This window comes from Coturnix japonica, chromosome 2 (assembly GCF_054131305.1).
Source record: "Coturnix japonica strain WE chromosome 2, WE-NBRP24, whole genome shotgun sequence".
Taxonomy (NCBI): domain Eukaryota; kingdom Metazoa; phylum Chordata; class Aves; order Galliformes; family Phasianidae; genus Coturnix; species Coturnix japonica.
The window spans coordinates 86169281-86184622 of record NC_140664.1 but is presented as its reverse complement, the minus strand read 5'-3'; the positions used below and the strand labels follow the sequence as shown (position 1 = coordinate 86184622).

At 36.7% G+C, this 15342-nt stretch overlaps 1 protein-coding gene across 14 annotated transcripts in view; it reads right to left on the bottom strand.

The window, feature by feature from the left end:
• CTNND2 (catenin delta 2) overlaps positions 1 to 15342 on the bottom strand; it is a 587225-nt gene that overhangs the window by 472652 nt on the left and 99231 nt on the right. For all 14 annotated transcript variants that reach the window (XM_085537861.1, XM_085537872.1, XM_085537859.1 and 11 more), the window contains exon 2: positions 8743 to 8876. In XM_085537861.1, the coding sequence (XP_085393987.1) occupies positions 8743 to 8871 (129 nt within the window). In that variant the 5' untranslated portion in view covers positions 8872 to 8876. The remainder of the gene's footprint in view (positions 1 to 8742; positions 8877 to 15342) is intronic.

Genomic DNA, 15342 nt, shown 5'->3' with positions numbered 1-15342 from the left:
AGGTAAGGCTTCCAGTTTAACAAGTTAAGTATAAACTTGAGGATTTTCAAGAATATTTGCTGACTGAGTATAAAGAATGATGCCTATTTATAGCATGAGATGCAGTTACCATGAAGTGCTCTGCCAACAAAAGCTTCAAATAATGCTCTACACTGACAATGAAGTGAACAAAGATGGGCATAACTATACACAGGAAAGACAGTATCAAAAAATAAATAAACCCTCAACTACTTTGAAAGAGGAAAATAGTACTCTTTCCATGGCTACCAGTTGAAAAACCTGAAATCATATGTATTTCAGTAAATATATAGTGAAAACACAAACAGGTTTGTACCAAGATGTATTGCTATGATGGAATGAGACAGATGGTGAAAATGGGATACTTTGTTTCAGAACAGCATAGAGTACAGCTCTTAAATCCACCCATATACATTCTGAAGACTATGAAATACATTGAAGTGAACAGATAATGTCAGGATTTTTTTTTCATTGTACTCTTTTCCCCTACAGAAAGATTTCATTGAAAAACATTTATCAGTGTGAATAAAAACTGAGAGAAATCCTTGATAAAGGTTCTTGTGATGGTATACAAACTGTTTGAATTAAAACTTAATTACACAGCCAGGCATGTAATTGCAGTGTTCCTTTCAGGATGGATAGATAATTGTGACCAAGCAATAACACTGCCAGGTTAGAATACCTCATTAACCAGTAAAATGCCATTCGAAAGTAAACAATTATTCTGGAGGGTGCTACACTGCTGAGGAAGGAAGGCTCAATGCAGACAGGTACTAGTTATAGGGAATGCCTGAATAAATGCAAAGAAATGTTTTGCGAGCTCTCAAGGAGAGACAGGCATGGAAAATGAACAAACACAGATGAAATTAAGCAGCAGGTCTCATGTTTTGGAATAACCAAGGAAACAGACAGCAAGCAGCTATTTGCTATGTGACCATCCAGACTGAAGAAATTGAGAGAATACTAATGGAAATAGAAATACTTCTTCGTATGCTGTCAAGTAGATAAACAGTAGCCATTTTTCATTTTAAAAAGTTGCAGTCATGAGATATTATTACTCAAAAAGCTAGGTTCTGGCACATCAGAAAAATTCGTACTATCATACATAAGATAAGTGCACAAAAGGTTGTGTCTGATCCAAGAATTCCCCTCCCATTCCCCACAGATCCACATCCACAAAGAAAGAGTGGACTGAAGAGATAAGTGAATATACATGGCCCTAGGGCTCAAGAGAGAATAATGAAATGATTGATCACAGCTGTTGAAAATGAAGCCAAACTCATCTCAATGTGAACAGGAATGCAAAGGTAACTCAGTTTTAGATAGACATGTTATACCAGAAAGGCATTTCAACTGACTGCATAACTACCCATCCCTTACAGAAATGCAGACCAGGACTAAAAACTAGTTTCAGGTGTGCTACTAGTCAAGATAGTATAGCTTCTGTAACCTATTATATTTGTTTCTATACTGTGATTCTTTTATTGTAATCAACAGTATCTTTCACCCATGTAATAGCAATAGACATTCAGCACATTGTTCTATGCTTTTCTGTAGATCCCAGCTATTCCCTCAGAGAGTGACTGCCAGCTCAACTTCTAACTACAGTTAGTGGCTGATGAAGTAGCAATGCAACATCACAAACATATGACAAGCCAGTGGAGCTGAGCTTTCCTGTCTGCTGGAAGCCTTGTCTGCCAGGCCTGTACAACAGCTCATCCTGTTGGACTCAGAGGAAGGAGTTCCCCATTGCAGAGCTTTTCAGACAGCTTTATGTGAACCAAATAATGAACCACTTAATAGCTCAGCTTTGTACCAAGCTTGCAAGTCCTCAGGACTAATCCTTGTCAGGCTTTCTCCACCTAAACTTTCCTTGACCTGACTGCAGCTTTATTATTACTTCATTTTGCTGTAGCAGCAATTTTTGTAATTGAACAGGTACCTATAGTAATTTGTTATGACCATGGTTTGTATGGATGGCAGTATCAAACAGTCATTCTGTGTAGAGTGAGGCATTTAATGTCACTGAAATGATGAAGTGCAGGCCTGATACAACAGCAGTGACCCACAGAAGCGAAGAAGTAGTTCAGCGTAGGCACAAAGGGATAAGAGTTAAACCACCGGTGTGGAATTGGAGACCCCATTGCTGTAGCAACTGAGCTATACCAGTATACTATATATACTGGGAGGCTGTGTATGTTGGTAAGACTAACATCAGGTTTCAAACCAAACAAATACAAAGTACTCTAAAGAGAGCGATGGGTTTCAGCGAGCTTCAACCCACATATTCCTTTTTGGACCAGGGGATGCTCAGAGTCATAGCGGTAAGCAGATTTTGGATAACAGGATTCATATTTATATGTGATCTGTATTGCAGTTGCTATACTTTGTTAAGTATAGATTCCAATTAAATAGCAATTTGAGTGCATTGCTGTGTCACTGTGCTAAACCAAAATCCCCCATAAGTAACTTCAATTTGATAAAGTCCCATATTGTATATTAATCCCTCTACATATAGAGCATCCAGAAGAACATGGCTGGAGAGTACTGCTCGTGACAAGGTTTCAACAGCAATGACAGAAGGATATCCTAGAAGAGAGGTTTCCAAATGAATGTAGCTAAAGTCTTATCTTACCTAACCATTAAAAATAAATAAATAAATAAACTGACTCCCTCAAGCCACAGAATATGGACATGCTGTTTGCATAGAAGAGTAAAGTGTCTGCAAAAAGGGTAGCAATAAACCCATGCAAAAAAACTACAGCTATGCTCTCACACATGATACATATAAATATATATGTTATACATATAAAACCTCTCTCCAAAACAAAGGGAGTAATCTTTGACCAAAACTGCAATTTTATCTATAGCAAGAGAATTTATGAATTAAGCAGTATTTTTTTCCTGGAATTTTAAAGATAATTGCAAATACATAGTTAAGTTCTAAGTCTCCTGTTAGCCTTTTATCCCTCCAAAACAGAGTGGTTCTGATCAAAGACATCTATAGAATAAGTTTCTGTCACCAGAAATTTCAAAGACACACTTCATTTCCACCACAAAGAGGAAACAGGTAAGTATATATCAAATAATGTTAGGTTAGTTTATTTTTTTATTCTAAACCATTTAAATATAACTGTTATAATTAGAAAGATTGGCACAGATGAGATGGTACTACAAAGGGAAAGGTGCTCACCCATCTCCAAAGGTAGGCTTGTAAGAAAGACTCCACAAGGGAGAGATATCCAACCAGAGACCCTTCCTCATGTGCTCAATCAGTGGCTCAGACTGTGATTCAACAGTTCCCATACACCTCATAGATAAGCTTATTTGTGTAGTGTTGCATCTTAACTCTGAGTTAATTCATTACAAAGTTCAGTCTTTGCTTAGCATTTGTTGAGTTCTGGCTTACACCAGGTGGGGATAAACAGAATTGTAACATTTTATCAAATACCATTCCTGGTATTCAACCACACATTAAGGGGGTTTTTTTGGATTTTTTTTTTTTTCGTGGAGTACAAAGGATTTAAATTGTCCACAGAAAAGATACAATTCCATAGCTCCATTTAGCAGCAAATGCGTCCAAGAGTAGAAAACACAGAAACAGATGGAAAAGCACAATAGAATTACTCAAGTTTTCACAATGACAAAAAGGAACAAAGAATCGCTAAAACAATGATGAAAATTTAATTGCCTTCAAAAATCCTTTTCAAAACTCTAGTTACTAAAGCAAGCTGCCTGAAAAGTACTCGCAAGACAAGTCAAAGAGGGGTCACTGTGGAATCCAGAGGATGCTTTTACTGCTTCTCTTTCAATCTCAAATAAAACAAAACAAAATAAATAAATAAATAAAAAGAAGAAAAGAAATAAAAGCAATTACTAACCAAACCATTCAGTTTAGTCTTTTAACAGCACTTTATTTTCTCCCTAGAATAGGTAGGCTGTTTTGAAAAAGCCATGGGCCTCAGAAACTCTTTTGTTATGCAAATAAACATAGCTGTCGATTGATCCTCCTTAATTCAAGCAATTCAAGCTCCTCTCAAGCAGGAGAGGAATACTGAAAACAGGCAAGATAACCAAGTTGGAGGACAATGAAATATATAGAAACACAACATTTACAACTTTTAGATAAGGAAGTGGGGAAGGCATACCTAACTCCTCTCCCACTTTTCAAGCTCTATGTATTTAAGCAGGGTCATCATGTTCAACTTTCTGAATCATTCTAAAAACTACTAAAAGAAGCTGACCCATGGTTTGAAGTATATTTTTACAGTGGCTTTGTTAAGAGACCAACCCTTGAAAACATCTTGACAAATCGATACAATGCAATTCCTCAAAAAGGAAAACAAAACACTCACCAGTCAACCTTCCTTGTCACAAAACTGCCTTCTAGTCTTTTGGGAGGGTTAATTTTAATGTAATCAGCTCTATGAAAAGAGATCCAGATTAAATTAAGAACTCAAGAATCCTGTAGAGCAGAGCATAAAGTACATTTATGATTTTCTTCCTCAGCAGCCACTGTGATCTCTCTCAAAACTCCAGTATTGGGAACCATGCACCTTAGAAACAATCCCATGAGCTTGAGAAAGCATCTGAGAAGCAATAGCTCTACTCACACCGCCTTATATTTTATGTTGGTCCATTCTGCACCCTTGCAATAATACTATCCAATATATACACATTTGTGGTATTCAACATATATAATGCAGCCAAGTTCCTGTTGCAGTATATTAATATCTAAAATAAATATATTAATGAACAGAAATATGATACAAGGAAGAAATACTTTAAAACCTCATTAGAAAAAAAGATAACTCTATAAGTAAGGTAGTGAATATATTGGTACACTGCTGAGAGATGGTGGAAAAAATATATAAATTGAATATAATTAAACTGGGTCTAAAACAGAACTGCCAAAATATGCAAAAGCAAAGATGGTGCCTGATGTGTGAGGATAAGCAAAATATGAATGTAAACTAATTGAACCTATTTAGAAAAATCTACAGAACACTTCAGGTTATTACAGTAATTAATGATTCCCACAAAGAAACAATGAGATTTTATTTATTTTGGTAAATATCATGCAATATAGCTTTCAGTTTAATTGGAAAAATAGCTGTAAATCTCATTCTGTGAACAGATTCACAGATAAGTACTTGGACAACTGTATGAAATGCAGTGAAAAAAATGATTTCCTAGGCCTCTCCTGTCTTTATAATATTAGAAAAGTAGTCTGGATTGAAGCATTCACTTAAATTTATGATTTCTTTTCTGAAATCTCAAGGATGATATATAGATGTAGAAAAAACAATCTGGCAGAGTAAAGAAAAGAAATGAAACCTTCCATCTTTTAGAGTAATTTTCATCTGTAGTTTTACTTACATGTATGAAATGTGCCTAACATATGTACATTCATCTCCAGGAAGTATGAATACCTAACAAATAAGTTCCCATAAAGCATGCATGTATATTACCCTCATTTAAGAATGACATACATTACAAAGTAATAATGACTTTGTCTTATGCACGCTTTTAGACTAGTTTTAGCTCGAATTTCTGTAAAAAACAGTAAGTTTGAAAATGATAATACTGTTAATATTTAAAAGTATCTTTCTTTAGCAGAAATATATGTTAGCCCTACAAAGCTGGAACAGATTTAACAACAGAGACCACTCTTTTATCCTTGTTTTAACAGAATTATCAGCAACCATCGCAAAGCCACACACTTCTGTTTTCATCATTGTGACTTAAAGAACATATTAATCAACCATTTCTTTAAACAGTGCGAGAAATGTTCCAGCAGTGTAAGAGACTAAGGGCTTTTGTTTTGTTTTGTTTTTAAAGGGAAGACAAGCACCTGAAAAAATAATAATTTGATTTGAAATAGGCAGATTTCAAAGCAATTCAGAAGAAATACTAAATGTTACACAACTTCTTTGCATAAGCTTTATGATAGAAGAGCTGCTCTGTGGAATAGGCAACAGCTCAGATGGTGAAAAAAAACTAAACATGAGTCACAAAATCTAACAGAAATGTATGATACTATTTCTGCATTAAACATAATTGTCAGTGCCTCAAGAGCAATCTCGCTCTTATGAAATTACTTTATCTCATGTCCTCCAAGCATTTTCACTAAAAAAAACAACCTTGCCAAAACACCCTTTACTACATCACTGTCACTACATCCATCTTCAGCTTCCAGGAGAGTTGTTTCTGCATGCCAAGAACTGGAACTACTGTGAACCACGTGTCTATAGATTTCTAGTAAAAGCATCAGCTTTACCATGTATTTACTCAAAAGGCTTTCCAGCAGCTATTTCTACCTTCAAAACAGCATTATGAACGGCTCTCTTCCCAGGAACCTTTTAACACTGAGTAGGATCAAAAGTCTCTTGCACAGATGAGAATCCTCAACCAAAAACATACAGCACTTTTTGCAGAAGAAACATGATAGATGCAATAGGAAAATCGTTATTTCTGTTTGTTGAAAAATGTTCCCAATGTTTACAGGTACAAAAGCAGACGACAATCATCAAAACAAAAGAAAAAGCAGCTTTCACTCTAGAGAAGTTGATAACCCTGATGAGGATAGCTATCCTGATGAGGATAGCTTGAAAATATCAAAGCTAAAGTTCACTTTCTGACATCCCAAGATTTCTTAAAAATGCGGTGTGTGAGTCTTACCTCACCTCCAGCAGTGCCTATGACCTTGAAGAAGTTAGAAATGAGAATAAAACATCTGAAAAATGAGGATTATTCAGCATGCCTGAGAAGGTGTTAAACACAAACAAAATGTCTGATATATTAAAGCAAGTAGTTCAGGATACCTTAAAATAAATGTAACTCCTCAGAAAGAAAATATAGGCTTCCACTTCTATTTTGTCACCTTGAAAAGCATGTAGCTCAATGTTCCGATCCATTCACAACAGTATGAATGCCACTTCACATTTAAGGCAAAATTGTTTTTAGATCCCATAAATCTGTTCCTCAAAGTAAGGGACAGCACATAGATCTTCAAATGCAAAGCTTCAGGTTTTTCCAATAAATCATTTATGTTTCGCGTAAAAATTAAATCAAACAAGCATCACACCTGTAACTTCTCTGTGCCCTCTTCCATATATCCTGTCCTCTTCAAAGACAAAAAAATAATACTCATTACAGAACTCAGTATCGTAAATCCCACTTTACTCTTATGCAGTCACACAACGGTGCAAACATAGACAATTCCCCAAAACTCCAGGTTTCCTTCTGGGCTTCCATTTAAAATCCTTTTTGGCTCGTAGTTTCAGTGCCAAGTCCCTTTACTACTCTCTGACTGGGGTTGTTATTCTGTATTTATTTATTTATCTTTGTGCAGTTTCAAATTCCATGACTAAGCACGTTCCAGAAGAATAACCACAAAACTCAGCATCAGAAAAGTAACTTCTCACTACTCAGTACCGTGTTTCACATTCCAACAGATAAGTACATGGATCTTCTACCAACATGACCCCCCTGTCCATTTTTTCAACATCAGAAAGCTTATAGATAAGACAGATACTTTTCATGCAAGTAATAAAGTAACACACTCTGAAGCACCAGTCTGAAGTCAAAGCAATGATACAAGCAAAGGCAACACTACTGTCCTGGAAGAAAACATGTAAACAAACACTTAATCTGTGGGTAAATCTAATACAACATTGTGCCATAAATCCTAAAACACAACTCCATTTCTTTCTTGCATCCATCTTTACAAAAAGCAAAAATATGAATAACCTCTAATACCCAAAGGAGAAAACTGATACATATAAAAAATAAAAGAATCAGCACAAGATCTGTTTGTTTGTTTGTTTGTTTTTTAATAAATGCCTAATGATTCAGCAGCTATTATTGCAATGGTATTAGATATCATTAACCAAATTCATGTCAATTTCACTAAAGAAGCACTAAACATCTTATGCTAGTAAGATCACTACTTTATAATGGGAGGAACAACCAAGATTGCTTACAGGAAGGAGAAAGCTGAACAAAAGCAACCATCTATGATACCTGTTGCTACAGCTGAAAGAAATGAGGTAGCAGTGGAGACTAAGTGTTTTTATAAACCAGAACACAAACCATCTCTTGAGGTACAAAGAGGCATTAAGGAAAACCCAAGACAATCACCCAGTTTTTATCGACATAAAAACATCCAAAACTGTCTTTTTAGAATCATGCAGAGTATCACTCAAAAGGTCTTTTTCCTTCTAGGAGTTCAAATACTTCTGGTTTTAACACTCCAAAGCCAAAAGCTTCTATCTCTGCCCAATTTTGCTCTACAATAATCTCATGCCATGTTGTGCATTCAGTAAGAATAAAAACAAGCATATGATAAACTTTAAAGTGTTGGTATTCTTTAAGTCTATTAAACAAAATTTTGAAAATAACAAACTTTCCTCAAAGCTACTATTTGTTATTAGTTCTTAAACACCATGATAGAACCCCACATGAAAACCTCCAACAAGAAAATGAGACAGCTTTCAAATCTGTTGTCCACAATAAAGACTAAATGTGCAGGAGAAAATCAACACTTCAATTACACTGAAGCTATTCTAGGACAGTACATGGAAGCATACTGACAGAAACAAATATTTTATGCTACTTGCAACTTGCTGCTAATGAAATTATTTGGGTACTGCCTACAAAACCTTGGTAAAATCATCAAATCATACTATTCTCTTCTAACATGCAGACACAGTGCTTGCATACCTGTTCTTTAACTGATGCTAGAATGGCAGACGTTGTCTCAGTTTCAGAGCCATCCCCATTGGATGTGTTCAGCACAGGACTGAGGGAGCTTGTCTTATCAGAAGACGAGGGCTGGTCTGGAACAGGCATAGCTTCTGCAGTTTATGGAAAAACAAAAAAAAAAGATTTCAGACTAAGAATAATTTTTAAAATTAATTTCAAAGCAAAATATATCTCCCAGCCTTACTCTAAAATATTCACCACAGTACATTTGAAGAAGATTCAAATCATTTACAGCTGTGATTTTCATACAGTATTTCAGTGGCAGCATCCAACACTAAATTACAGTATCATGAAAGTAATGAATTACGAAGTGCTTTGCAAACAGTAAACCAGCTAACAATACAAGAGAAGTGTAATGCTTCCAGTGCTGGCTTCCTAATTCAAATGACTATTTAGTATCTACTGTATTTTAAGTCTAGGTGACTGTGATTCTGTGACTATGCCTTTATTCCAACCTACAGGGTAATCTTAAAGATATTTTATCAGAGTATTCTTGAACAAACAAAAAACACAACACACCAGTTGTTAAGCCATTTTCTGATCCAAAAGAACACTCATAGTACGTGCAGGAATTACTAGTATTACTTGTTTGAAAAGGACAATACGTTTTTTTTTCCTGAAGGCTAAGCTATATTGTAATACCTCCACTTAAATGCCACAGCAATCACCATTCACATCAGTGGACAAAAACTTATGCCTTGGCTCCATCCTGCTTTACATAACCCAGGTTTTTATGAAAACAGATGTTATTTATTTATTTTAATGAAAAGAAATGTAAAGTCTGAAGAGAAGAAATGGGGACTTGGCTAACAGCAACATACAAAATTCAAGTCACAGAGTAAGAATCAGCATATCACCCTGAAAGGGAAAGCAGAGCTCTAAGAGAAGGGAGATTATATTCTATAAAAGTTTGGATCTAAGCTTCAGTACTGCCCAGAAACACGCATTCAGTCAAGATGGGGAGTCTTGTCCAAAAGCTTCCTGAAGCTCAGGAGATTAGCTTTCTTACATATGGTAAAAACATGAAAAAGCAGATTATTAAAAAAAAAAAAAAAAGGGTCAGTTATTTGCTGAAGTGAAATTTCCCTGCATCTCAGACTAGATTAGTTGACATGTTGAAGCACAAGATTACTATCATAAAACATTGCTAATAATTATTATTAATTAAGCAGCTATGTATTTTCATATGACTTCCTTTTTTTTAAAGGAAATAAACAGAAGTGATAAAACTTGATCTTTGCTCTGGTAACGTTCTTGCTCTAGATGCTTAACTATTTGAAGTTAGTATGTGTTAAAAAACAAAACAAAAACATTACTGGCTTGTAAAGTACCGAAGAAAACACTTGTACAAAAAGAACATAGAATCATATCAGAATCATAGAACGGCTTGGGTTGGAAGGGACCTCAAGGATCATGAGGCTCCAACTCCCTCACCGCAGGCAGGGCCACCAACCTCTACATATAATACTAAACCAGTCTGCCCAGGGCCCCATCCAACCTAGCCTTGAACACCTCCAGAGATGGGGCATCCACAACCTCTCTGGGCAGCCTGTTCCAATCACACAGCAAAGAACTTCTCCCTGACATCCAACCTAAACCTTCCTTCTTCCAACTTAAAACCATTTCCCATTGTCCTGCTATTATCTATCCTTTTGTCACGGGTTACCTAGATTTACCTATGCCCGTGACAGGGGGGAGCCACGCCATAGGGCCCCGCCCCGGCCCAGAAAGGAAGGGAAAAGGGGAATGGGAAAAAAAACAGCAGCAGCAATCTAAGGAGGAAAACCTATTTTACTAAATATTATATCAGAATACAAGATAACACAATATAATACGATATGATTGAGGATAATAAATTGAACAAAGCAGAGAGAGTCCCCGAAAACCAAGAGGCCTACTGTGAACTCTAGGCGACACGGCTGGAATGCTTTCCACTCTCCAAGAAGTCCAAGAGAGAGAACTCCAGCCTAGGAGCAAGATTATATAGTGTCCTGATCCCTGACTGTGATGTTCTCTGGGATATATAGTCTTCTTCTGTGAACTGCACATTTGATAAAATTATCCATGCTTTACATGATGTTATGATGTGGAATACTGATAGCAAAATTACAAAATTACAAAACCATGACACCTTTCAAAGAGTTGGTTCCCTCTCATCCTAATGCCCCACCACCCTGCATAACCCCAAAAGACAACTCTGCAAATCTGGCCTTTTCACATACATTAACCAGAAGTGAGAAAACCCCAGCAAACTGCACGAGAACCAGAAGTCAGGCAGACCTTAGTCCCACTCCCAGCTCAAACTGCCATTTGATGCCTAGTTTCCCTCTTCATCTGACAAACTAAGAGAAGTTGCCTGCTCTGCCCCCAACTCCTTATCACAGCACATCATTCATGACTGAGCCTGGCTGGGAGGAAGCAAACACCACCTGAAGTCCTCTGGCTGCAGCCAGAGATACGCTTGTTCTGTACTGCACCTCTCCATACTGGATATATTGGCAGAGTTTTTTGAGGAGAGGGAGAGGAGGAACACAGGATGACCTGTGTGGGAAAAGCTCACCCATCACCTCACCAAAGGGAAAGAGTATAACATGGATGAAGAAGATGGGGCATCAGTATGGGCAGAGATGTGCCTTTTCCTTGTATTCATTTAGTTGGATGGGAGGTGATACGTCTTTTCCTTATGTTCAATTGTTTGTTTTCTTCATTTCTCATTACTAGAATTAATAATTTTACATTTATGTTAATTGGAAATATTATTCAGGAATTAAGCACAGTTCCTGAACTCAAGGCTGTTCTTCTGCCTGTGAGACTCTCTGAGAGCAAATCCAAATGAGGCGACGAAGGTATGGTAGTTTCCTATTGCTGCTAGGTTTTCAGGATGATGGAAGAAAATAAGCTTCTATGAGTTACTGGAAAACATGCACCTGCTATACAAAATACTTACTTCAGCACAAACCCTCCAAAACACATAAACTGTATTTGTGAGGGACTGTAAGGATTAATTGGAAAGCCTCTGTGATCATAAGAGGCACTACTGATACGACAGCACCAAGTTCTCTATGCTCAGAATGAGTAATATCAGTATGACACACTGCCTCTTGCTATCCCAAAGTTGTTTTGGAACTGCATTAAACTTATTACATTTTAATTTTCAGACACTTTTTGTCAACACTTTTTTTCAATAAAAAGGCAAGGTATATTGCTACAGCAGTATTTGAAATTTTGCGAAAATCAGTTTAAATAGAAGACAAATCTGATAACACAACCAACTGTTGAAATACTAGTAATTTGCCCCAATAAAACAGTCTCAATATCTGGACTGAGCAGTGCGAATATTCTACAGTCAACTCATGTTCCGATGATTTTTGTTTTTTTGTTGTAGTTTGTTTTTTGTCATTTAATATATAGCTCAAAGTGATGGGTAAAACAAAAGGCATTCTGCCTTTAGAAGTAATGTGTTATGCACCTATTAAAATATTTCTTCTGAACAAAATACAATTTCTATCTCATTAGTTCAGTTTATTATTACAATTATTTGAGGGTACAAGATTGTAGCAAATTGCATTTAATAACATGACACTGAATCTCAGCGTGACTTTAGCCAGCTAAGCTTTTAATGTTATGTGCTTTAATGTTTCTGCATTATGCAAATTCATATGAGAAAAATCATATAGAAAGACAGAACTGAGTTTTCAATATGACAGATAAGTTACTGTACTGAAGGCAGTTATGTTCAAAAAGAATCATGCATGAATCAGGAATAGCATTGCTCAGCACTAACGGAGCAGCCAGCATTTGAACTAGTCCATTTGATCAGATTAGGAATACATTTTAATTCAGCCTGGTCTTCAGTATAAGAGATCAGGCACTCTCAAGTCTATGGGGCTTTAAACTGCTGGTACTTAAGAATTACAGAAGATGGGGCTGAAAAAGGTCTGTATGTTCCCCCAGCTCACTACAAAACTTCTCAATGCTGCAGACTTTTATTTTTTTTCTAAGTCACTTAGAGCATTTAAAATGAATAATCAACTTCTTACACCTTCCCTCTCTGAAGCCTCCCATGGCTCCTCTGCCTGTTTTGGGGTTCTACCTGCCTTACTGTCAGAGAGTTTGCTTTACTGGTTAACGTGCTTTTCCCAGTACAACCACAGCATGCCCTGTTCCATCTAAAACACACACAGAAATCAGATTACTTCATCGCTTAGCACACATGATGACATCATTGCTCTGCTTGGGCTCTCTTCTTTAAAAAAAAGCTACCCCAATTATTTTCATCTTTCCTCACAAATTACACTTGATGATTATAAGCCTTTAATGCAAGGGAGCTTAGCCCTAAATTCAAATAGAAAATTATAGCAAGTAGAAGAAAAATAAAAATTAAGAAATGTACAAGAGCACACCGTGGCTGAATAACTACAACACAATCTTTTGTATTTGATTCCCACAATTTCCTGCTATTTCACACCAGCGTCAAACAAATGAGATTCTGTAAGTCAGAGCATATACATGTTCCTGAGAGAACCAAATTTAAATCTTAGATGATCATTCATAGATGAACAGGAAAAATAGTACCAGCCTTTTGGGAACATACTGGAAGTTGGACATAAATAATTCATGCATTACTGTACTTAATATCACTGGCAAAATTCTATGTGGAGTTTGATTATTTTTTTTCTTCTCCCTCAGTTGTCTTTCTAAGAGTATCTGAAAAATTCAACTCACTTTTGGGGAAAAAGAAAAAAAAAAGAAGGCTATAGATACAAAATAAATTGTCCTCTCCCCTCTGTGTGTGAGGTGAGGCCAGCACTGCCCCATGCCAGATGCAGCCGGCTCCACCATGCCCCACCACAAGGCGTGGTTAGGCAGCTCAGGAAGACCTTGGGAAGAGCTAACATTTTATACTACATATCAGTCCCAAGGTAAAACAAAGAAGTATATTACGCTACTTATCCATATCTGTGGAAACAGCAATATGAGATGCTATGGTTTCACATGAAAATTTAATTTTGCCTCTGCACTTATATATAGACTTTAATCATAATGGAGATGGACCTACAAGGGTGTAGCCATGAAGACATTACTGGCAAAAGCATTCTGGTGGCAGAATTCACTGATGACACTGTCACTCTTTGCCAGCTGCTGTGACCGCATCACCTTTCAATGAACTTATTCTCCTCCCCTCCACAACAGAAACGCTGTGCCTCATTCAGCATATTTATGCACAAAAAGCCCTAGAACCAAAAAAGCTGCACTTTCTTCTATAAACCAAGCAGCTACTTCCTTTTCCAACTTTAATTGCACTGCTTTAATAGGTTCTTTTGTAATCTATGTTAAGATAAGAAGAAATCCAGTTTAAAGAGGTAGATTTTTTAAAATATTAGATTGACATTCCTTTAAAGGTCACTTTGTAAATGTTGCTTGCATTGTCTACTGTTGCATTATCCCTTCCTGAGTAGAATGTACAGAAGTGTTAAAATAGCTCCACAATGTCTGAAAATCGATCACAGAATCATAGAATAACTCAGGTTGGAAAAGACCTTCAAGACCATCAAGTCCAACCACAACCTAATCATACCAACCTAACTCTAACAACCTTCTGCTAAATCATGTCCCTGAGCACCACATCCAAACAGATTTTAAACACATCCAGGAAATGTGACTAAACTATCTCTCTGGGAAGCCTATTCCAGTGCTTAACAACCCTTTCTGTAAAGAAGTTTTTCCTGATATCCAACCTAAATTTACCATGGTACAACCTGAGGCCATTTCCCCTCGTTCTGTCACCAGTGAGAAGAAACCAACCCCACTCTCGTTAGCATCTTTTAGACACTGGAAGAGAGCAATGAGGTCTCCCCTCAGCCTCCTTTTCCTCAGACTAAACAGTCCCAGTTCCTTCATTTGCTCCTCATAGGCCATATTCTCCAAGCCCTTCAGAAGCCTTGTTGCCCTTCTTTAGATCTGCTCCAGTATCTCAATGTCCTTTCTGTACAGAGGTACCCAAAACTGAACACAGTACTTGAGGTGAGGCCTCACCAACACAGAGTACAGGGGCAGAATTACTTCCCTAGTCCTGCTCACCACTCACTATTCTGGCATCATATCAGTGGAATCAGAAAATCCAAATAAGTTTCTTTAATTAAAAGGTATTGCAGTAAAGAATATGTACTCCCCAGAGGGTTTTTGCCATACAACGAATCATTAATCAGCGAGAATATTCATTATAGAAGTGTAGGTTATGCTGTCTTACTGCACAGAAATCAAATCTGGCTCAAAGATCTAATCTGGAGAACCATAAAATGACATAGAAGTAGCCCTGGACAAGAACCAATCAATTTTTAAAAATTCAATATTCAGTTATGCATCTAGAAATAATTTCTGCTTCCTCTAACAACAATATCCTGTTACAGACTGCAGCATGACCACCATTTAATAACATGCATTTCAAATATTCCTATAATATATATATAACACATATATAGAAATAAAATAGCCAAAGTAATTATTTCCACAAATGATTCCACTTACACTACTTAAGTCAATTCAACTATTTGAGAC